A 23,732-nucleotide genomic window follows, 5' to 3' on the forward strand; every position below is an offset into this window, starting at 1 on the left:
AGCAAAACTGTGATTTGATTTTTTTTTCTTTCAATCTGATGTCAGCATAAAAATAAAATTGGTAAGTTAAGTGGCGTATTAAATAGGTATAAATAGCTTATGACAATGTTTTTATGTTTTGTGAAATAAATAGGAGAATTTTATTGATGAAAAGGTAGACATGTGTCTTTTTTTTTACAAACAAGTATCCACTATTGTTCATTGTTTTGATTTCTTTGCACAAACAATTTTGTTTTTCAGCGGGTAATTCACATAGATCGATATGAGATGAATACAGGCCTGTTTTATTCCGACTGGGAGTTTCCAACCCCCATGGCGTTATTACACTTGGTATGAAATTTTATTCAATATTAGATAAAACCTATTTTTTTTGTTTTCTCTCTCTATATTTAACAAGTAATTGACATAACGGCCATGTATTTATAATAGAAAGACAGGTTGAATTTATAAATCAAAGGTAAGCATTAAATCAAATCGATATCAATAATCTTACTTAGTTAAGCTAATTTTAATGCTTATAAAATATTAAAATACTAAGTAATGCAAAGATGGCAAGATGTAAATGATTTGGTTACCTTATAAAGAGTTATATACACACATGTATCAAATTATAATAACAATTCTTAATTATGTCCGTGAAGTACGCGGGCTAACGGGCTAGCAATCTAGCCGATTAACAGTGTGAACTGAGCGGGGTAGCAGTCTAGCGGGATAACAGTGATAACTGGGCGGGCTAGCAGTCTAGCGTGATAAACTCTAAATCTTAACAGATTAAACATGAAAACGTTATAATACATATCCTAGCAGTGTGAAGTTGGCGGATTAACAGTGTAGCGGGCTAGCAGTGTGAGCGGGCCAGCGGGCTAAACTTTAAAACTTAATTGAATGAACATGAAAACGTTATGATACATTTCCTAGCTGTGTGAAGTGGGCGGGCTAACAGTGAAGCGGACTAGCAGTGTGAACTGGGCGGGCTTGCGGGCCAGCCGGCTAAAGTTTCATACTTTATTGAATCAACATTAAACCTCATGATACATTTCCTAGCAGTGTGATGTGAGCGAGCTAACAGTGTTGCGGGTTAGCAGTGTAAACTGGGCGGGCTGGCGGGACAGCGGGCTAAATTCTTAAATTTAACTGATTCGACATGACAAGGTTATGATACATTAACTGGCAGTGTGATTTGTCGGTCTAACAGTGTAGCGGGCTAGCAGTGTGAACTGGGCGGGCTGGCGGGCCAGCGGGATTAACTTAAATACTTAATTGAATCAACATTAAAACCTCATTATACATTTCCAAGCAGTGTGAAATGGGCGGGCTTACAGTGCTGCGGGCCAGCAGTATGAACTGGGCAGGCTGGCGGGCCAGCGGGCTAAACTTTAATACTTAATTGAATCCATGTTAAAACCCCATCATACATTTCCTAGCAGTGTAAAGTGGGCGGGATAACAGTGTAGCGGACTAACAGTGTGAACTTGGCGGGCTGGTGGGCCAGCGGGATAAACTTTCATACTTAAAATGAATCAACATTTAAACCTCATGATACATTTCCTAGCAGTGTGAAGTGGGCGGGCTAACAGTGTAGCGGGCAAACAGTGTGAATTGGGCAGACTGGCTGGCCAGCGGGTTATATTTTAATACTTAATTGAATCCATGCAGTGTGAACAGGGCGGGCTGGCGGGCCAGCGGGATTAACTTAAATACTTAATTGAATCAACATTAAAACCTCATTATACATTTCCAAGCAGTGTGAAATGGGCGGGCTTACAGTGTAGCGGGCCAGCAGTATGAACTGGGTGGGCTGGCGGGCCAGCGGGATAAACTTTAATACTTAATTGAATCCATGTTAAAACCCCATGATACATTTCCTAGCAGTGTAAAGTGGACGGGCTAACAGTGTAGCGGACTAACAGTGTGAACTGGGCGGGCTGGTGGGCCAGCTGGATAAACTTTCATACTTAACTGAATCCATATTAAAACCTCATGATACATTTCCTAGCAGTGTGAAGTGGGCGGGCTAACAGTGTAGCGGGATAGCAGTGTGAACTGGGCGGGCTGGCGGACCAGCGGGTAAGCGGGTTAAACTTTAATACTTAATTGAATCAACATTTAAACCTCATGATACATTTCCTAGCAGTGTGAAATGGGCGGGCTAACAGTGTAGCGGGCTAACAGTGTAAACTGGGCAGGCTTGCTGGCCAGCGGGTTATATTTTAATACGTAATTGAATCCATATTAAAACCTCATGATTAATTTCCTAGCAGTGTGAAGTGGGCGGGTTAACAGTGTAGCGGGATAGCAGTGTGAACTGGGCGGGCTGGCGGGCTGGCAGGCCAGCGGGTTAAACTCTAAAACTAAACTATTTCAACATGAAAACGTTATGATACATTACCTGGCAGCGTGAAGTGGGCGGGCTAACAGTGTAGCGGACTAGCAGTGTGAACTGGGCGAGCTGGCGGGCCAGCGTACTTAACTTTAATACTTAACTGAATAAACATTTAAACCTCATGATACAATTCCTAGCAGTGTGAAGTTGGCGGGCTAACAATATAGCGGGATAACAGTGTGAACTGGGCGGGCCGGCGGCCCAGCGGGCTAAACACTAAAACTTAACTGATTCAACATTAAAACCTCACGATACATTTCCTAGCAGTGTGAATTTGGCGGGCTAACAGTGTAGCCGACTCGGACTAGCAGTGTGAACTGGGCGGGCCAGCGGGTTAAACTTTCATACTTAACTGAATCCATATTAAAACCTCATGATACATTTTCTAGCAGTGTTATGTGGGCGGGCTAACATTGTAGCGGGATAGCAATGTGAACTGGGCGGGCTGGCGGGCCAGCGGGTTAAACTCTCAAACTTAACTGATTGAACATGAAAACGTTACTTAATTGAATCCATGCAGTGTGAACTGGGCGGGCTGGTGGGACAGCGGGATTAACTTAAATACTTAATTGAATCAACATTAAAACCTCATTATACATTACCTGGCAGTGTGAAATGGACGGGCTACCAGTGTAGCGGGCTAGCAGTGTGAACTGGGCGGGCTGGCGGGCCAGCGGGATTAACATAAATACTTAATTGAATCAACATTAAAACCTAATGATACATTTCCAAGCAGTGTGAAATGGGCGGGCTTACAGTGTAGCGGGCTAGCAGTATGAACTGGGCGAGCTGGCGGGCTTAACTTTAATACTTAATTGAATCAACATTAAAAGCTCATGATACATTTCCTAGCAGTGTGAAATGGGCGGGCTTACAGGTCAGCGGGATAACAGTGTGAACTGGGCGGGCTGGCGGGCCAGAGGGCTAAACTTTAATACTTAATTCAATCCATATTAAAACCTCATGATTCAATTCCTAGCAGTGTGAAGTGGGCGGGTTAACAGTGTAGCGGGCTAGCAGTTTTAACTGGCCAGCGGGCTAAACTCTAAAACTTAACTGATTCAACATGAAAACTTTATGATACATTACCTGGTATTGAGAAGTGGGCGGGCTGACAGTGTAGCGGGCTAGCATAGCAGTGTGAACTGAGTGGTCTGGCGGGCCAGCAGGCTAAACTCTATAACTTAACTGATTCAACATTACTTGGCAGTGTGAAGTGGGCGGTCTAACAGTGTAGCGGGCTAGCAGTGTAAACTGGGCGGACTGGTGGGCCAGCGGGCTAAACTGATTCAACATGAAAACTTTATGATACATTACCTGGTATTGAGAAGTGGGCGGGATAACAGTGTAGCGGGCTAGCAGTGTGAACTGGGCGAGCTGGTGGGCCAGCGGGTTAAACTTTAATACTTAACTGAATCAACATTTAAACCTCATGATACATTTCCTAGCAGTGTAAAGTGGGCGCGCTAACAGTGTAGCGGTATAGCAGTGTGAACTGGGCGGGCTGGCGGGCCAGCGGACTTAAACACTAAAACTTAACTGATTCAAACATGAAAACCTCATGATACATTTCCTAGCAGTGTGAAATTGGCGGACTAACATTGTAGCGGGCTAGCAGTGAGAACTGGGCGGGCGGGCGGGTCAGCGGGTTTAACTATAAAACTTAACTGATTCAACAGAAACGTTATGATACATTATCTGGCAGTGTGAAATGAGCGTCTAAACAGTATAGCGGGATAGCAGTGTGAACTGTGTGGGCTGGCAGGCCAGCGGACTAAACACTTAAACTTAACTGATTCAACATGAAAACCTCATGATACATTTCCTAGCAGTGTGAAGTGGGCGGGCTAACAATGTAGCGGGCTAGCAGTATGAACTTGTTGGGCTGGCGGGCGGTCCAGTGGGTTAAACTTTAATTCTTAATTAAATCAACATTAAAAGCTAACGATACATTTCCTAGCAGTGTGAAATGGGCGGGCTAACAGTGAGCGGATTAGCAGTGTGAACTAGGCGGGCTGGCGGGCCAGTGGGCTAAACACTTAAACTAAACTGATTCAACATGAAAACGTTATGATACATTACCTGGCAGTGTGAAATGAGCGGGCTAACAGTGTAGCGGACTGGCAGTGTGAACTGGGTGGGATGGCGGGCCTGCGGGCTAAACTTTAATTCTGAATTGAATTAACATTAAAAGCTCATGATACATTTCCTAGCAGTGTGAAATGGGCGGGCTAACAGTGAAGCGGGCTAGCAGTGTGAACTGGGCGGGATGGCGGGCCAGTGGGATAAACTTTAAAACTTAACTGATTTAACATGAAAACGTTATGATACATAACCTGGCAGTGTGAATTGAGCGCTCTACCAGTATAGCGGGCTAGTAGTGTGAACTGGGCGGGCTGGCGGGCCAGCGGGCTAAACTTTTATTCTTAATTGAATCAACATTAAAAGCTCATGCTACATTTCCTAGCAGTGTGAAATGGGCGGACTAACAGTGTAGCGGGATAGCAGTGTGAACTGGGCGGGCTGGTGGGCCAGCGGGATTAACTTTAATATTCAATTGAATCAACATTTAAACCTCATGTTACAATTCCTAGCAGTGTAAATTTAAAGTGGGCGGGCTAACAGTGTGGCGGGATAGCAGTGTGAACTGGGCGGTCTGGCGGGCCAGCGGGCTAAACTCTAAAACTTCAATTAAGTATTAAAGTTTAACCCGCTGGCCCGTCAGCCCGCCCAGTTCACACTGGTAGCCCGTTACACTGTTAGCCCGCCCACTTCACACTGCTAGGAAATGTTTCATAACGTTTTCATGTTGATTCAATTAAGTATTGAAGTTTAGCCCGCCACTGCCCCGCCAGCCCGCCCAGTTCACACTGCTAACACGCGACACTGTTAGCCTGCCAACTTTGCACTGCTAGGAAATGTATCATAACGTTTTCATGTGGATTCAATTAAGTATTACAGTTTAGCCCGCTGGACCACCAGCCCGCCCATTTTTACAATGCTAGCCCGCTACACTGTTAGCCCGCCCACTTCACACTGCTAGGAAATGTTTCATAACGTTTTCATGTTGATTCAATTAAGTATTAAAGTTTAGCTCGCCGGCCCGCGAGCCCGCCCAGTTCACACTGCCTGCCATCCCGCTACACTGTTAGCTCGCCCAATTCAAACCGCTAGGAAACGTATCATAACGTTTTCATGTTGATTCAATTAAGTACTAAAGTTTGACCCCCTGGCCCGCCAGCCCGCTCAGTTCACACTGCTAGCCCGCTACACTGTTATCCCGACAATTCCACACTGCTAGGATATGTATCATAACATTTTCATGTTTATTCAATTAAGTATTGAAGTTAAGCCCGCTGGCCCGCCAGCCCGCCAAGTTCACACTGCTAACCCGCTACACTGTCAGCCCGCCCACTTCACACTGCTAGGAAATGTATCATGAGGTTTTAATATGGATTCAATTATGTATTAAAGTTTAGCTCGCTGGCCAACCAGCCCGCCCAAATCACACTGCTAGCCTGTTACACTGTTAGCCCACCAACTTCACACTGCTAGGATATGTATCATAACGTTTTCATGTTGAATCAGTTAAGTTTTAGAGTTTAGCCCGCTGGCCCGCAAGCCCGCCCAGTGCACACTGCTAGACCGCTAGACTGCTTGCTCGCCCAGTTCACACTGTTATCCCGCTAGACTGCTAGCCCGCCCACTTCACACTGTTATCCCGCTAGACTGCTAGCCCGCCCAGTTCACACTGTTAGCCCGCTAGACTACTAGCTCGCTCAGTTCACACTGTTAACCCGCTGGACACCCGCGTACTTCACGGCCATAATTTAAACAATTATTTCGCTTGCTTGCCTAGATCCGTACCAAGTGCTCAAAAATATGAAAAGATTCGGAAATTTCCCGATTATAACAACGGAAAACACAAAAAAGTCTGTGCGGTTAAGTTAAAAAATATCTTATGCTTAAATCTGATTTATGAAAATATTGATTAATGTTACACAGTCTTTTGGAATTTAAAATAAACATGTTTTGATTCCACATATGTATATTTTATATCCTACACACTATAAGTGGTAACACTATAATTATATAGTGTCATTAAAAACTAGCTTTTTGAGAAAGGACCAGCTCGACTCGACTCGTAATAAGGAACGCAGATTCCCATAGAAAGTTTGTAAGTTATTTTTATCTAATAAAGACATATTCAACAAGAATTTCATAGATTTCAATACGTTTCTGCAATAAAGATATTTTACTCGAAGATGAGCATAATTAATTTTATGCTTTTCAGTGGATTACTGATTTATTCGTGAAAATTATATTTGATAATTTCACAGTGAAAATTATCAAAATATAATTTCACACTTTTCAAAGACGAAACTACTTTTTAAGATTTTCCCCATGTGGTACCTCAATTTTATTTTTGCTGACAATTCTGACCATGTCAGGCTGTTTAAAGAAAACGCAAAGCGGAAATTGATAAATAACTTAAATGTCAAAAGTAATAAAAGGAAGAAAACATACTTCTATTTATTCAAATTCCAATCTCAAATTTTTTTGTTTCATTTTTACAGTCTGAAAAATACATTCCTTCCACACGCAAAACTGCTCTTGATGACATTTGGGCATATTAAAGTATCATACGAGCAATAACATTGTTTGTTGTGTAAATTTATTTAATCTCGTGAACTTGAAAAACAGTATTCTTATTCGTGGCTACGCCACTTGTGAGAATAATGTTTTTAAAACCCACTCGATGAAATAAAATTTCATCTTACACACAAACAAACAAATATCCTCTTTATGTCTTAAAATGAGTTAGCTCCGTTATTTCAAGATAAATCCACATTATTGTTTTCATAACTGCATTTTTATTCAAACTGTAGGTCAATTTCTCACAAACAGTATCACGAACAAAACCGCATGATTTTTATTTTTATGTTTTTTTGTTTGTTTTATTTTTCATTTAATAAACCTTATCAGCCATGGTCTATGTATTATTTCAGAATGAAATTTGATAGGCATTCAGGCAATTTGCACAACACTTTAAACACTGAATAACACACTATACTGGTTATTGAACTAAGTTATTATTCGTTTGTGCGTCGGTCATAGCTAAACAATTTCCTATTAAAATTTATTTTGATATGTTTCAGCTTCCAATGGGACTGGGTAGGGGGAAACAGTTTGTAAGTTGACACAATTTGACAATTTTGTTTGCACATATGAAAATTAAGTACTTTTCTTATATTTAATCTTTGACAAAAACATGTTTTTAAATAATTTTTTATTGCTTTTAGTACATTTGCCTTGTTTCTGACGTAGTCTCCCTGTGATAATGACAAGACAGTGTTTTATTTACGCCAAAAGATAACTTCGGTCTTTTATGTGTAACGCGCTTGTCCGCCCGTTCGTCTGTCTGTGCTTATATTTAGATACCTTGACGACTTCACAATCAATAAATCACTGTGCCTTTTCTATGATGTCATTCATTCTGTAAGATTTATTTTAACTTATAATACTATAAGAACAAAAGAGAGTGTCAACCTTAATTATTCTCATTTTTTACATGTCCGCCCTGCTTGAGAAGACATTAAATTGTAAATGTGTGTGTGTTCAATGTGTAAAAACTAAGAACTGTAATTATGGTGTGAAAAGTTAAGAAAATGAGAAAAAATCGGATGTGAAACATTGCATTTGGTTTAAAACAAGCAACAGCTAACAAGTTAATGATCTCTACTGTTTAGATGTCAGTAGGCTACAGGTCAAGTAGAAAAAAGTCATTGTCTGCATCATTACTTTTGCAAAATTAAGCATTAGTTTGTGAAATTTGGAAGGGAAATTACCCATGGCCAGTAAATAACCCATAATTATCATAAGGTCAATAGGCCAAAGATCTTGGTCACAGGGATACGAATTTACCAAATGTGAAAGTTAGTGGGAAGATTTTCAGTGGCTAGTAAATAAATCAAATACACTTCAATGTCAGTAGATGAAAAGTCATCACCACAGTGACACTTTCGTATTTTTTTCCGTTCAATTTCTTTGGAAAAATGAGCCTATGTTTGTGAAATTTTAAAGGGATTATGCCGATGGTTAGTGAATTACTCTTGGATTTTAAGGTCATATTGTCGCAAGTCAAAGGCAGTAAAAATGCACGATCATAACTCACAAGAAATAAGTCAGTGAAACTTGGTAGATACATTGATTATTGCAAGTTGGGAACATGTATGATTTTGAGGTCAGGCTAAGGTACATATGAAAAGTAAGGCAGTCCGACATTGAACTTAGAGGAATTCATGCTTCAAATAACCGACTGAAAATAGTCATGCAAACAAACAAATCTTTCTTTGCATTAACAGTGTCGTATATGCTATTTGATGATATAGGGTACAGAAAACAAACTAAGCCTTCTTGGTCATAATTTACCCTCGGCTAGTAGCTTCAGCAATACATGTTTCCCTTATTTTAGTTATAAAAAGAGAATCGCTTATTACCATAGTGATTATTTCATACATATAAGTAAAACATTTTTTGCTATAAGTCATCTACAAAACAGTCTTATCGTGTAATTTTGTACAGAAATAACCAGGTCTTAAAATTCGTATGTGAACAGAAATGAAAATTTTTAATTGTTTAGTCATAAAAACAATATTTAAGATGAGCGTGCATTTTTTAATTAAGTCATTTTAAAGAATTACAAAGAACTATTTAATCAAATGTTAAAGGTGAATTTTGCAAATATAGTTCACTCGTTTGTTGATTTTTTAACAGATCCTTTAGCAGCGTCTCATTAATATCTGTTAAGTCATGAAAACATTCAAGTCATTACTGTATTAGGTTCATTTTGTTTTAACATTAATCATTTGATATGTAATAATACTTACATATATTCATTATTAAGGTTGCTGACAGAATAAACGGGTGATGTAATTCTCCTGAGATTTATTACATTTCTGACAAAGCCTCTTGTTTAAGTTTGTAATCTGTATTATACATGTTTATAGGAACAGATACCGTACTTTTGGTATTTGCGTCTTAACAATAAGTAAAATTTTGATTTTAAATTGATACATGAAGTGACGTATCAATACACTCAAGAACTTGTCCTGTCATAGATAACTATTTCGTTTTGAAATACTTTCATGTAAAAAAGTGTTTCCTGATTTGTTATTATTAAAATGTATTTTATTTGAAATTTTTCATATGTGAAATTGTTAATGTAAGATGGGCTGTTATCAACTAAAAAACTGAAAAAATTAATCATTATAATAATAATGATTTGCTATTAAAAAGCAAAATAAACACACTATCTCTGGAAACACTAAGAATATAAAGTATCAGTAAAGAACTAGCTTTTATTGAGAAAGGACAAGTTCGACTTGACTCGTAATAAGGAACGCAGATTCCCATACAAAGTTTGTAAGTTCTTTTTATCTAAATAAGACATATTCAGCAAGAATTTCATAGATTTCAATAAATTTTGCAATAAAAATATACTAATTAAAGATGAGCAAATTATCCCTTTTTATGAATTAATCCCGACTCTGCTCTCCGTTATTTCAAGATATATCCGCATTATTGTTTACATAACAGCGTGTTTTTGTATTCAAACTGTAGGCCAATTCCTCACAAACAGTATCACAAACAAAACCGCATTATTTTTATTTTTATGTTGTTTTTGTATTTTTCATTTCATAAACTATATCAGCCATGGCCTTTGTATTATCCCAGAAATGCAATTTTATAGCCATTCAGCCAATATGCACGAAACTATTAATACTGAATAACACCATATACAGATTATTTAAGTCTCGAGAGGGCTAAATTATTATTCGTTTGCCCGTCGGTAATAGTTACACGATTTCCTAGTTAAATTTATTTGATGTGTTTCAGCTTCGAGAGGGACAGAGTAGACGGGAAAAGTTTGTAAGTTGATACAATTTGACAATTTCATTTGCTATTATTTTATTTTATCTTTGACAAAAACACGTTTTTGTATTGCTTTTAGTACATTTTTAGTACATTTCCCTTGTTTCTGACGCAGTGTCCTTTTAATAATGAGAAGTCAGTGTTTTATTGATGTCCAAAGATAACTTCGGCGTTATATTTGTAAAGCGCTCGTCCGCCCTTCGTCTGTCTGTGCTTACATTTAGGTACTTAGACGACTTCACAATCAATAAATCACTGTGCCTTTTCTATGATGTCCTTCGTTCTGTATATTTTTTCACTTATGATACTATAAGAACAAAAGAGAGTGTCTACCTTAATTATTCTCATTTTTGCATGTCCACTCTGCTTGAAAAGACATGAAGTTGTAAATGCGTGTGTTCAATGTATAAAAACTAAAAACTGTAAAGGGACACGAATTTAACAATTTATATTTACCAAATTTGAAAGTTAGTAAGAATATTCTCAGTGGCTAGTATATAAATCAAATACATTCCAAGGTCATTAGATCAAAAGTCATGACCACAGTGACACTTTCGTAATTTTTTTCCGTTCAATTTCTTTGGAAAAATGAGCCTATTTTTGTGAAACTTGAAAGGGATTATGCCGATGGTAAGTAAATCACTCCTTTGGAGTTTAAGGTCATAATGTCGCAAGTCAAAGGCAGTAAAATGCACGATCATAACTCACAAGAAATAAGTCAGTGAAACTTGGTAGGTACATTACTTATTGCAAGTTGGCAACCTATTTGATTTTGAGGTCAGGCTAAGGTACAAATGACACTTTGATATTAAAAGTAAAGCAATCCGACCTTGTTCTTAGAGGAATTCGTGCTTCAAATAGCCATGCAAACAAACAAATCTTTGTTTGCATTAAAAGTGTCGTAGATGATCTTTGATGATATAGGGAACAGAAAATTAAGCCTTCTTGGTCATAATTTACCCTCTGCTTGTAGCTCGAGGGTCATATAGATCTTGAAGATAATTTCAATGTATATCCCTTCAGCAATACATGTTTCCCTTATTTATGTTATAAAAAAAGAATCGCTTATTACCATAGTGATTATTTCATACATGTAAGTAAAACATTTTTATGTCATCTACAAAACAGTCTTATCGTGTAATTTTGTAGAGAAATGACCAGGTCTTAAAATACGTATGTGAACAGAAATGAAAAATTTGAATTGTTAAGTCATACAAACAGTATTGAAGATGAGCGTACATTTTCAAATAAAGTCTGTTTAAAGAATAACAAAGAACTATTTAATCAAATGTTAAAGGCAAATTTCGCAAATATAGATCATTCGTTTGTTGATTATTTTAATAGATCCTCTAGCAGAGTCTCATTACTATATGTTAAGTCATGAAAACATTCTAATCATTACTGTTTTAGGTTCATTTTGTTTTAACATTAATCATTTGATATGCAACAATACTTGCATATATTCATTACTAAGGTTGCTGACAGAATAAACGGGTGATGTAATTCTCCTAAGATTTATTACATTTCTGACATAATCTGTATTATACATGTTTATAGGAACAGATACCGTGCTTTTGGTATTTGAGTCTTAACAATAAGTAAAGTTTTGATTTTAAATTGATACATGAAGTGACGTATCAATACACTCAAGAACTTGTCCTGTCATAGATAACTATTTCGTTTTGAAATACTTTCATGTAAAAAAGTGTTTCCCGTTTTGTTATTATTAAAATGTATTTCTATGTTTTTTTTTTAATTTTTCATTTCATAAACCTTATCAGCCATGGTCTATGTATTATCCCAGAAATGCAATATGATAACCATTCAGGCAATTTGCACAAAACTGTTAATACTGAATAACACCATATACAGATTATTTAAGTCTCGAGAGGGCTAAATTATTATTCGTTTGCCCGTCAGTAATAGTTACACGATTTCCTAGTTAAATTTATTTTGATGTGTTTCAGATTCGAGAGGGACGGAATAGACGGAAACAGTTTGTAAGTTGATACAATTTGACAATTTCATTTGCTATTATTATTTCTTTATCTTTGACAAAAAACACGTTTTTGTATTGCTTTTAGTACATTTTTAGTACATTTCCCTTGTTTCTGACACAGTGTCCTTTTGATAATGAGTAGTCAGTGTTTTATTGATGTCCAAGATAACTTAGGCCTTATATGTTAAAAGCGCTTGTTCGCCCGTGCGTCTGTCTGTGCTTACATTTAGGTACTTAAACGACTTTAGGATCATTAAATCACTGTGCCTTTTCTATGATGTCATTCATTCTTTATCTTTTTTTTCCTTTATGGTACTATAAGAACCAAAGCGAGTGTTCACCGTATTTATTCTCATTACTTGCGACGTGCCATGCCTAAGAAGACATTTTATTGTAAATGCTCGTGTTCAATGTATGAAAACTGTGCTTATGGTTAAAAGTTTAGATAATGAAAAAATGCTTATCGGATGTACAAACATTGCATTTGGTTTTAAAACAAGTTAATTGTCAAGATTACAATGCCTATGAGAAAAAACGTAATTTTCTGCTTCATTTCTTTTGCAAGTATACTCAAAATGTATAAGGCTCCATTACACCGGGTCTCATTACTAACTGTTAAGTTATGAAAAAAAAACACATCATTTCTGTATTAGGTACTTCGTTTGTTGAACACAATATGTATTGTACATGTTTATTGTAACTGATATCGTGCTTTTGGTATTTTTCTTCTTAACAATAAGGGAACTTTATTTTTTTAGATTTTTTACATGAAGTTCAATAGACACAAGAACTTGTCCTGTCATAGATAACTATTTCGTTTTGAAATACTTACAAGCAAAAAAGTGTTTCATGTTTTGTTATTATTAAAAAGTCTCTTATTTGTAATGTTTCATATGTGATATTGTTATTGTTAAATCACTTCAAATTATCGAGATTTATCATTATAATGATTCACTTGTTAAAAACCTTTTTGATGTGTTTCAGTTTCGAAAGGGACGGAATAAGCGAGATCAGTTGGTAAGATGATAATATATATATATATATATGACAATTTCGTAAATTCATATGAAATTTAAGAAATGTTTTATTAAGTTGGAAAATCATCATTGTTTTGAATGCATTTTCCTAGTTTCTGAGGGATTGCCCTTGTTATTTTGATAATAAGACAATTTTTAATGAAATTTTGGTCGTATAATTTTATGACACTTGGCCGTCCGTCCATGTTTACATTGAGATACTTACATGAAGTCAAGATCAATAGGCAACTGTATTTTTATATCATGTTATATATTTTGCAAGCCTTTATGTTTCTTTTATTCACTATGAAAACAATGCAGAGAACAAATGAATGCCCGCCTTTATATCTCATCCATTCTAAGAAGTCATTTAATTGTAAATGCTTGATTTTAATACAAACATACTGTACCACTGTAGACAGAGAGAAAAGTTGCTTTTGGGAGAAAAAGTCTATATACAAACACATCACAAACTCAATTTGTAATTATTTAAGAGCGCTAAAAGATACACACTTTTGCTTCATTTTAATGCGAGGTAATTTATATTGGGCCGTTGCGCAAATTGTTTTCTGTCAGGTTCGTTACAGTGGAATTTGATGTTTAAGGAATAATAAACATGATGTTTGTTAATAGAAGAATAAAAAAGAAATATGAAAGGCACAGCAAGTTCAATAGTGCAGTCACTCCAAAAATAGCAAGTAAAAAAATGCAGCAACTCAAAATAGTACCCCAAATGAAAAAGGTTTCGCAAGTCCAAGATAATAGAGGAATTACAAATAATGCAACCATTCTAATTTGTGCAGCAAGTTCAAATATTGCCGCTGCGAACCAAGCCGGCACAACAAATTCCAAGAGGCGCAGCAAGTTCAAATAATGCCACAAGTCCAAACGCACAGCATGCCCATAATCGCAGTAAAAAGCAAATCAAAGTTATGTTAGAAAGCAAATACTCGTATATATGATGCAAATAGAAATGAGAGTCTAGTGAAACGAATGACCAAAAACTTATTATGACTTTTTCTGCAAATAAACATTAAAGCAGTAAAAATGTATATACTTGTCTATAGTGTTATTTTCTTTTCCTAGAAAACTGTCAAAGAAAGTACATATATATGTGACATATTGGGTGAGTATACTTTTGCGTGACTTTTTGTATGTGTGAACCATACTCACTGCGGTATACCGTACCCCGGATATTGGTCGATATTATGAGGACTTTCATCCCACTTCGCGACTTTGAACGGGGAACGAAGATAAGTTCAGTGACGATATTTTCCAAACTAATGGCTATTTCATATATCTGAACGGGTTTTTTTTATATCAAGAGGTATTTTTGTAGCTCTAAAAGACGTAAAAGTATTAAAGGTATTTGTAAAATTGATTAAACTACCCCTAAACGATCCGCTGCTTACTAGAAAATCCTGACCGCGATACTGTAGAATCGTTAGAAATTATGTTACCGATATAAAAAAAATTGAATCGAGTAATTTTTTTTAAATTCACATCCCGTATGCTTTGTCAAACTTTAGGCAAAAAGTAATGGAAAGTAAAAAATGCATACAGGCAAAAGATACAAGAAAGTGTACGAGTCTTGATTTTAAGTGTACAAGTATTGCAAAATAGCCCAACTTTGTGTACAGTGTTTGTGCAAACAGATGAGCACAATTGTCTGGGAAATCGATATTTTTTGTTAAATTTTACGCTTGTTTTCGATTATTTCATTTTGCTGATAATGTACTGTTTTTATGTGATTTTATTCCAATATTTCAAAATTTCAACAATGATTTTCCGTGTTAAAATGTTTTTTCCTACGGGCAAAATACAGAGTTTTATTTCTATTTGATTGAAAATAGCCACTATGGATGAAATAAAGTGTGTGCAGGGTCGAATGAGGGCGGGAGAGGGTCGAAGATCAAAATTGACGTAAATATTAAAATACAATTGTCTCAAGAACTGTAATAAGAGAGACCCATCTCTGAAAAGAAGAAGAATAACAAAACATATTTAGATGACATTAACAATAGATTTTTACAGAGCAAGTTTGTCTTAAGAAACATATCGACACACTTAGTAAAGTATTGTCCCACGTGCATATACCGTCCAAGCATGCCGATATCGTCTCAACCTTTTACTGCACGAGCATTGCGATCATTGAATTAAGCCTCTTGTTACAAGTCTAAGGTTTTCGGCGTTGATTACACGGTACCTTTAAATCGGCCTGAGGCAATTCAAGCCCCCACACAAGTCCCAAATCTTCTCGGCGATTAGATGGGGCTACAGCCCCACTTCAAACCCCCAAACAGAAGGGGCACATCCCCCTGTGACACCCTTTTGATGTACCCTTTTAATAGGGGGTGGCGCCGAAAAAGTGATCACTCTTTTGAACAACATTTCTCAAAGGGAAAAACAGTGTTTGGGGCCTAAATAGCGCATGTTTTACACTATTTGAGGCCTCAAACTGGGTGGGGTGTAAAGCCTTCAAAACAAGCCTTTATGAGGTAAAAGGATATAAGGAACATAACCTTTTTATTGAATCTACTGCCCTTTATCAAAATCCATTATTCGGGTTTTTGAGCTGTACCCGCTCGGCAGTCATGCTAATGACGTAACAAATTTCATTTGCAGACGGTCTGCCGTTGCTAGAGTGCAGGAGCAAAATGACCGAAAGTAACCTTTATATGGATTTTTGGCATAGTAGGTTGATATTAGATATCGGCACACTTGCTCAATACCGTCTAATATTGACAATTTTGAGGCAGCATTAATGCACTTTGGATGCATTTTCTTTTACTATTTACTATTTAAAGTAAGATATGCAATAATTATTAACAAATTCTGGAAAGATTGATCCTTCGATAGCACCGGGAACTTTTTAAACACAGAAAATTGCTGAGATTTTCATGAGCAGGAATAAAAATCTGGATTATTCGCAGATGTTTCCAATAAAGTACATCCGAACTCTGCATATTCTGCACATATAGTGTAAATAAGTTTGCATAATAAGAAATATTTATGATACTATGTGTTCACTACTTGCATTTACTCGATATTGATAACCAATACTCGTTACACTAAAAGGCAATACTCGTGACACCGGCGGGCAACTCCAACGCAATACTCGGTACACTGACATGTGTATTTATTCTTAAAATGCACTGTCGTCTGAGGTTCTATTGTTGATTGAACATTTACATTATAAACATTATCATATTTCACTCGATTCAAGTTTTTCTTTTATGGAAGTATATGCACAAAAACATCAAATTTGATTGATCCGATCTCATTAATCACGCGAGCAAGGAGACGAATTTTATCTCAAAGCTATTTCTCAACATTTTTGGGTTATCAGTAACTAGGGAAATTATCGAAGTATTCGTATTTCTATAAAATCTATATCAAACCAATTCAAAATGACTACATATCGTCACTGAACGTACCTTCATTTCTCGTTCAAAGTCGCGAAATACGATGAAAATCCTCATAATATCGAGCAATATCCGGGGTACGGTATACCGCAGTGATACTTTGATATGTAACATTTGAATTCATGGAACTTAATCCTAGTAGAAAAATTTGAACATAACAAGTTAATAGTTAACTGTAAAAAATGTATGCGTTTTCCCACTGTTATTCACCCTTTTTATTTATATACTCTGAATTTATTGGGGGTACAAAATGATCGGTGCTGTTAGTTTTTGTTCAAACCAAAAACACAGATTATCGTCCATTATTTGATATGAAACAATTTTTTATCACGTTAATTTTCATATATTCAAGGAAAAATATGTTGCAAAAAAGTCTTAACGATAAATAAATACCCCTCAAACAAATTTTGGCGGGGGGGGGGGGGCAAAAGAACAGAGCGAGTCGGTCTGTCTATAACCCTATCGAACTGTGGGTCATTTTATGTGGTTTCTAGACGATTACTCAAGTGCGGATAGAGATACTGTAATCAAACTTGATACAAAGCAAGCTTAGCGGAGACGTCACTTTGGTATGTTAAAAATGACTTCCGTATGACTACCAGATTAGACATGAGGCATTGTTATCTATTCGGTATACAGCAAACTTATGATGAACCTGGCATTGAGTGTACTTTGGTTTTTCTTTTTGACCCCCCTGTGGTCAAGGCCAAGGTCACTGTTACCAAAAAATAAAATATGGTTATCGGACGATAGTTAGAGTTAGGAATGAGATGTCGTGAAGCAAGGCTATGTAGAGATATCTCTTAAGTTTTCCTTAAAGACTTCCTAGGCTTAATGTCAAGGTAAAATTAAAAAAGGTTTCCGGACGATAACTTGAGTTAGGAGAGAGATATTGTAATCAAATTTTGTATAAATCATGGTTGTGTGATATTTCATTTTGATCCGTAACCTAACTGTCTGCCTGGGCTCCTTGCTTACTGGGTCGTATGGGTGTTGCGTTCATTAAACGCCACCTTTCCTTGATGTTCTTGTTTATCATATTGGTATATAGCATGCTTACGTAGAGACTTTACTTGGTACTGCATTTGGACATCATAGTGCAAAGGTCAAGACCATTGTTACAAAAAAATAGGAAAAAGGTTTCTGATTATAACAAGAAAAGTGGCCGAAAATTGATTTAAATGTTTGCATAAAGCAAGCGAAGATGGAGACCTTGCTTGGTTCCGCCCAAAGTAAAAGATATTGTGACAATATTGCGAATGGTGTATAATGTTAGGACTGAGGTATTTTGATCAAACTTGAAACAAAGGCAGGCCTCGCTTGAGATTACTTTTTATCTCTAGGACTAGAATCATTGTTACTTTAAATTGAAAAAGAAGTTTTCCGGTCAATAAATTAAGTTAGGAATCAGATATTGTAGTCGAACCTTGTACATGTTCATAGCAAGATTTTGAATAAATTTTGCCTTAAATTGCTTTCGAAATCACTGTTCTAAAGATCGATGTTTCGTAAGATAAAACATGATTTCTGGTTAATAACTAGAAATGCGGATGACTTATTGTCATCAAACTTGGTATATAGCAAGCGTGTGTAGTTACCTCACTTGGATCACCTAGGTCACAGAAGATAAAAAATAGAAAAATAACTTCCAACGATAACTAGAGCACGGACTAAGCTTCCAGAATCAGACATTGTATACAGCACTTATTAAGAGACTTTTGGACATTTTTGGAATAGAAACATTTTGTCCGAGTAATAAAGTTTTGTACAACGGTGTTACTTCATACTTAAATTTGGTTTAAAACCACTAATAATTTTACATATTTTTGACATTTTTACAAAAATCAATGTCGAAAAACATTGTTTTCAGATGATTATCCTAACAAGGCAATGAATATTAATTGTTTTTGTACGCAGTTAAAACATCATAAAATATTGGTCGAAATCGACACACATGTATGATTACTTATTATCTTTATTATACCAACTGCTTTCCTTTTATTACTCTTCAGTGAGACAATGTATTGCAATAACTGTTAATACAAAGATATTCCATGCTCATATACAATTTTATCAAAATATGGCTTCAGACGGCTATTTTTTTACATAGTTGTTTCCCTTTCTTGACACAGATAATTTAAACGTATGATTTTATCTTTTAACATGGCTGATATTTTGTTCACAGATGAAACTTCGTAAAATATATGTCGAATTCGAATTTGACGTCAGACTCCTTATTTTCATATAGTTGGGGTGGTTTATAAATCACTTTTAGTGAAAGCTCTTGTTATAATAAGGCAATGAAGGAAACTATTTTAGGAGGAAATTCTTGATATGAAATAATAGAACATGTACTTAATTTTAAAACTACATTTACAGAGCTCGGGAATCTCGGGATACGCCAGTTTGATGAACCATTTTGGATAAAAAAGGTAATATAGAAAATCACCGTTATTATAACAGATATATAATGTGCAACTTACAGAATTTCCATTGCATTTATCTGTTATAGTAGGCTTACGTTTTAAATGTCTATTTTATCCATTTATTTGAATCACTCACACCAAAATTACAATATATTTATTGTATTTATATTAATAACACAATCTATGAAATTCAGAAAAAATGTTTATAAGTACACCAGATATATGCACGCACGTAGCCGTTTTAGTTCTTTTTGCGCGCGGGCAAGCATGCACACATATACACAAACAAACGCACATATTGCATTCTCATCGGAACATTTATGATTTTGTGTTAAAAAGTTGTGGTGGACTATTAAGTTAACACTTTGTTACAACTTTAAATGATCTCCGGTGGTATAACAAAATATACATACACTTATTTTGACCAAAGTAAACCATAAAGAAAGTGACAGTACTAAGACATGAGTTTTCATTTCAAATTTCTTTTGATTACTTAGAATGGCAGAACTAATGTGGATGGACTCTTTGAGAACTGGTTTAGAACAGAAGAGAGTAAGTCACTATGAATTTGTTTTTTCGGATATTTGTGGATCGTACCTTTAAGTTTTGGTAATGCCTTGACCAAATTAAAACATTAAACGGGTCGATTGATACTTACACATGTATTTATTATTTATATTCGGTTCAAATTTACAGATTAAAAACTTACTGTGTCTGTCCAAATAGGTATGTCTCCTTTTAAACCTGCAAAAACAAAAAGGAAAGTGTCCTTTGAATATTAATTACATTTATATGATAAAAGTTCTTAATAGTATGTATATATATCTTACAATGCACAAATGGTAGTTTAATGACATTTATGGTAGATTTAATGATAAATGTATAATAACTATTACAAAAGAATATAAGATATTGTCTTTATGATAAATCATCTGTAAACAATAATGCGTACTTATGAGGCAGGAAAACATCTAATGGACAAAAGTGTGTAAAAAGGATATCTAATTGACAGAGAAAGTATTTTGTTCTCGAATGCGGTATTACTGTTCATTTATAATGTTTGACTTCCATTATTTTCATTTGAATTATGTTTTTTTTTCTAAAAACATTTTATGAAAATTATAATGCTGCTTTTTCAAATATTTACTCAAGTCTATTCTCTATTTGTCTACTAACTAGGAAGACATGTAGTCGTGCAAGATGACGCCCAAAAGGAAAGAGAAAAACTAATCGATAACCATGCAGAATTAATCAGCGGGTTGGATGATGCAGAAAAAGGTATATTGTCGAAACTTGCAGAAAAAAACTTGTTTTCGATGACATTATCTTCGATGAGTTAAAAAATAATGTCATTGCAAAAACATTTGAACAGTTTCGAATAAAACTGAAATATATTTTGTTTTTGTAAAAATTGGTACCGTAACGTTTAATGTTTTTGATAGTGATATTTTAAGGTTGGTTTAAACACATTTATTTCCTCTTTCATCTATGTTTTCAATGCGAAAATACAATACATAAATTACAATCAGGATCGAGTAAAAAGTTGCTGCTTATATCAAACTCTCGCCTGGAAAAAACAACAACATTTAAACAACTTATATAATTAAAACAATTCAAATTCTGCAGTTTATTGTGCTTGCTTTTAATTCATTTTAATTTTTTACACGAAGATAATAAATATTTACTACAGAAGTATAAACTTGAAAAGGATCTTAAAGAAGAGTTGAGCATGTCCAATGTGAAAGATATAACCCATGTGTCAAATTAAAAATTTCTCTACATGGGAATAGGGAGATACATGTAATTAGATTAGACGTGAAGTAGATTAGAACAGGATGACACAAAGTTATATGGAATGATCACTGTGTTCTACTGCGATAAATAGGCCCTGTTGAATGGACTTAAGAAATAAATCTTTCATTTTCCCAAGCATTAGTCAATTTCTACCTTAAACGCCTTACATATCGGTTGCTTGGATCCCTTAGTGTCATAGGATCAAGAACAAGATCTCTGTCACTAAAATAGAAAACAATCCGGAAATAACTAGAGTGAAAATAAGACATTGTAACCTAACTTGGTATATAGCAAGCTTATGTAGAGACCTTGCTATATTGCATTTTGATCCCTAGTGTCTAGGTCAAGATTACTGTGATAAAAATGGAAGAAAAAAAAACAGTTTCTAATCGATTAAAAGACTTGTGACTGAGAAATTGTTAAAAAATATTTTCATATAGCAAGCTTAGATAAAGACTTAGTTTGGGATTCCTTTTGGTACCCATATGGTCAAAGACATTGTTACTAAATTCCGAATGGTTTAATGTGTTAGAAGTGCGATATTTCCATTAAACTTGAAACATACCAAGATTATATGCAGACCTCGCTTAAGATTGCATTTTAACCCCTATACGGCTAAAGTTACTGCTACTTTAAACTGTAAAAAAGGATTTCCGGTAAATAACTTAAGTTAGGAATCAGATATTTTAGTCAAACCTGGTATGTCTTGCTTTTGATTGCTTTTGAGATACCTTGGTTGAAGTTCAATATCAATGTTACGTAAGAGAGACAATGATTTCTGGTTAATAACTAGAAATGCGGATGACTTATTTGAAAAACCAACCTTATGTAGATGCCTCTCTTGGAATTGCTTTTGGATACCCGAGGGTCGAAATCATGTCACAGTTTATTAAAAAAGAGTAAAAAATGATGGTTTCAGGACGGTAACTAGAGTAAGGATTGAGGTATTATGAGCAGACATTGTATACAGTAAATTTATTTAGAGACCTCGATTGGGATTGCGTTTGGAGCTGCTTGGAATAAGGTCAAATAGAAACATTGTTTCCGGTTGATAACATTTTGTACCTAGATGTAACATATTTAATTACAGGTAGAGGAGCTCCAAGTTGGCTTTAGAACAATATTATTTTTTTACATAGTTTTTGTCATGTTTAAAAAAAGCAGTGACGAAAAACATTGTTTTCAGATGATTAGTCCCTTACAAGACAATGAATATTAATTATTAATATTTTTGTACGCAGGTTACTGGTCGTGGTCGAATTTAGCATCAAACCACTAATATTACACAAATGTATGGTTACTTCTTGTCTCAATATAATCCACTATTTTCTTTTTATAACTCGCGAATGACACAATGTATTGTAATAATTTTAAAATATATCTATGTCATGCTTCTGTACAGGATGAGGTCAAATTGGGCTTCAAACAGCCATTTTCTTAAATAGATCTCTCCCGTTTTGTCAAAAATAATGTTTACAGAAAATTATTGTCGTTTTACAAAGCTCTTAAATGATATTTGGTACGAAGGTGAAAGATCATAAAATATAGGTCGAAATCAAATTTGCCTTCAGACTCCACATTTTCATTAAGTTGGGATTGGGGCGGGGTATAAAAGACTTTTAGTGAAAGCTCTTGTTATAACTAGGCAATGATTAAAACACTGTTTTAGTTGAAAATTATTGAAATGATTGTAATTAATAAATGAAAGAATTTTGCATAATTTTAAAACGGCATTTACAGGTTTTGGGCAATCCCCTGATTCCATTTGGTCAAGGGAGTTTTATGAAGAGGTAATGTAAAAAAAATAACCGTTATTTTAACTAATATACATGTTCAATTGATAGAATTTTATTGCATATATCTGTAATAATAGTTTTACTTCTTATATATTTATTTTTTTCGCTTATTTTTTATCACGTTTGCAAAAAATAAAATTTCTTGTACTTTGTCTTTCATAACATTCAGAAAAATTTGTATGAGTATACATTTAGCTAGTACTAGATGTATATACTGATAAATCAAACGCACAGTGCTGTTTTAGTTCATTTTTTGTAAGCGCACACATGCACAAACATGTACAGAAATTCACGCATGTACTGCATTATTATAATAACATTTATGTAAAATTAAATATTGTGTGAAAAAGTTGTGATTAAAACTTGAAATGACTATCCGGTGTTGAAACAAACTATGCATTTTGACATACCATAAAGCCATAAAGAAAGCGACAGTACTTAGACATGAGTTTCATTTCAAATTTCTTTTGATTACTTAGGAACTCAGGACTAAGACAAATTTGGACGAACTCCTTGAGACCAGGTTAAAAACAGAAGGGAGTAAGTCACTATATTTTTGCTTCTTGTGATAAATGTGAACCGTACTTTTAAAAGTTGTTAATGTCTTGACCCAATTAAAACTTTAAATGTGTCGATGAAGTTAAAGAAGTTCTTAATTGTATGTTTATTTATCTTGCAATACATAAATGATAGATTAATGGCATTAATGGTAGATTAATATGTAATAACAATTACAGAAGAAATCGTTCATTCAATGTTACACATTGTCTGTATGACTAGATCATCTATTAACAAATATGCGTACTTATGACGCAGGAAAATATTTTATGGACGCAGTTGTGAACAAGTGATATATCTAATTGATAGAAAAAGTAATTTTGTTCTCGAATGTGGTAATTATGTTCATTTATGATGTTTGACCTCCATTATTTTCATTTGCATTATGGGTATTTTATAA

The 23,732-nt window shown here is 35.2% G+C and overlaps 1 protein-coding gene across 1 annotated transcript; it reads left to right on the top strand.

The window, feature by feature from the left end:
* Window positions 1-243: 243 nt before the first annotated feature.
* Window positions 244-23,625, top strand: LOC132752537 (uncharacterized). The gene is made up of 12 exons (XM_060742870.1): window positions 244-330; window positions 7,543-7,575; window positions 10,283-10,315; window positions 12,286-12,318; window positions 13,302-13,334; window positions 14,420-14,459; window positions 19,138-19,190; window positions 19,682-19,736; window positions 20,364-20,462; window positions 22,719-22,768; window positions 23,254-23,314; window positions 23,591-23,625. Exons 1-12 carry the CDS (start codon window positions 268-270, stop codon window positions 23,623-23,625), a joined length of 588 nt encoding a protein of 195 aa, XP_060598853.1. The 5' UTR covers window positions 244-267.
* Window positions 23,626-23,732: the final 107 nt, after the last annotated feature.

This window comes from Ruditapes philippinarum, unplaced genomic scaffold (genome assembly GCF_026571515.1).
Source record: "Ruditapes philippinarum isolate M1 unplaced genomic scaffold, ASM2657151v2 ctg2907_1_1_1_1, whole genome shotgun sequence".
Taxonomy (NCBI): Eukaryota; Metazoa; Mollusca; class Bivalvia; order Venerida; family Veneridae; genus Ruditapes; species Ruditapes philippinarum.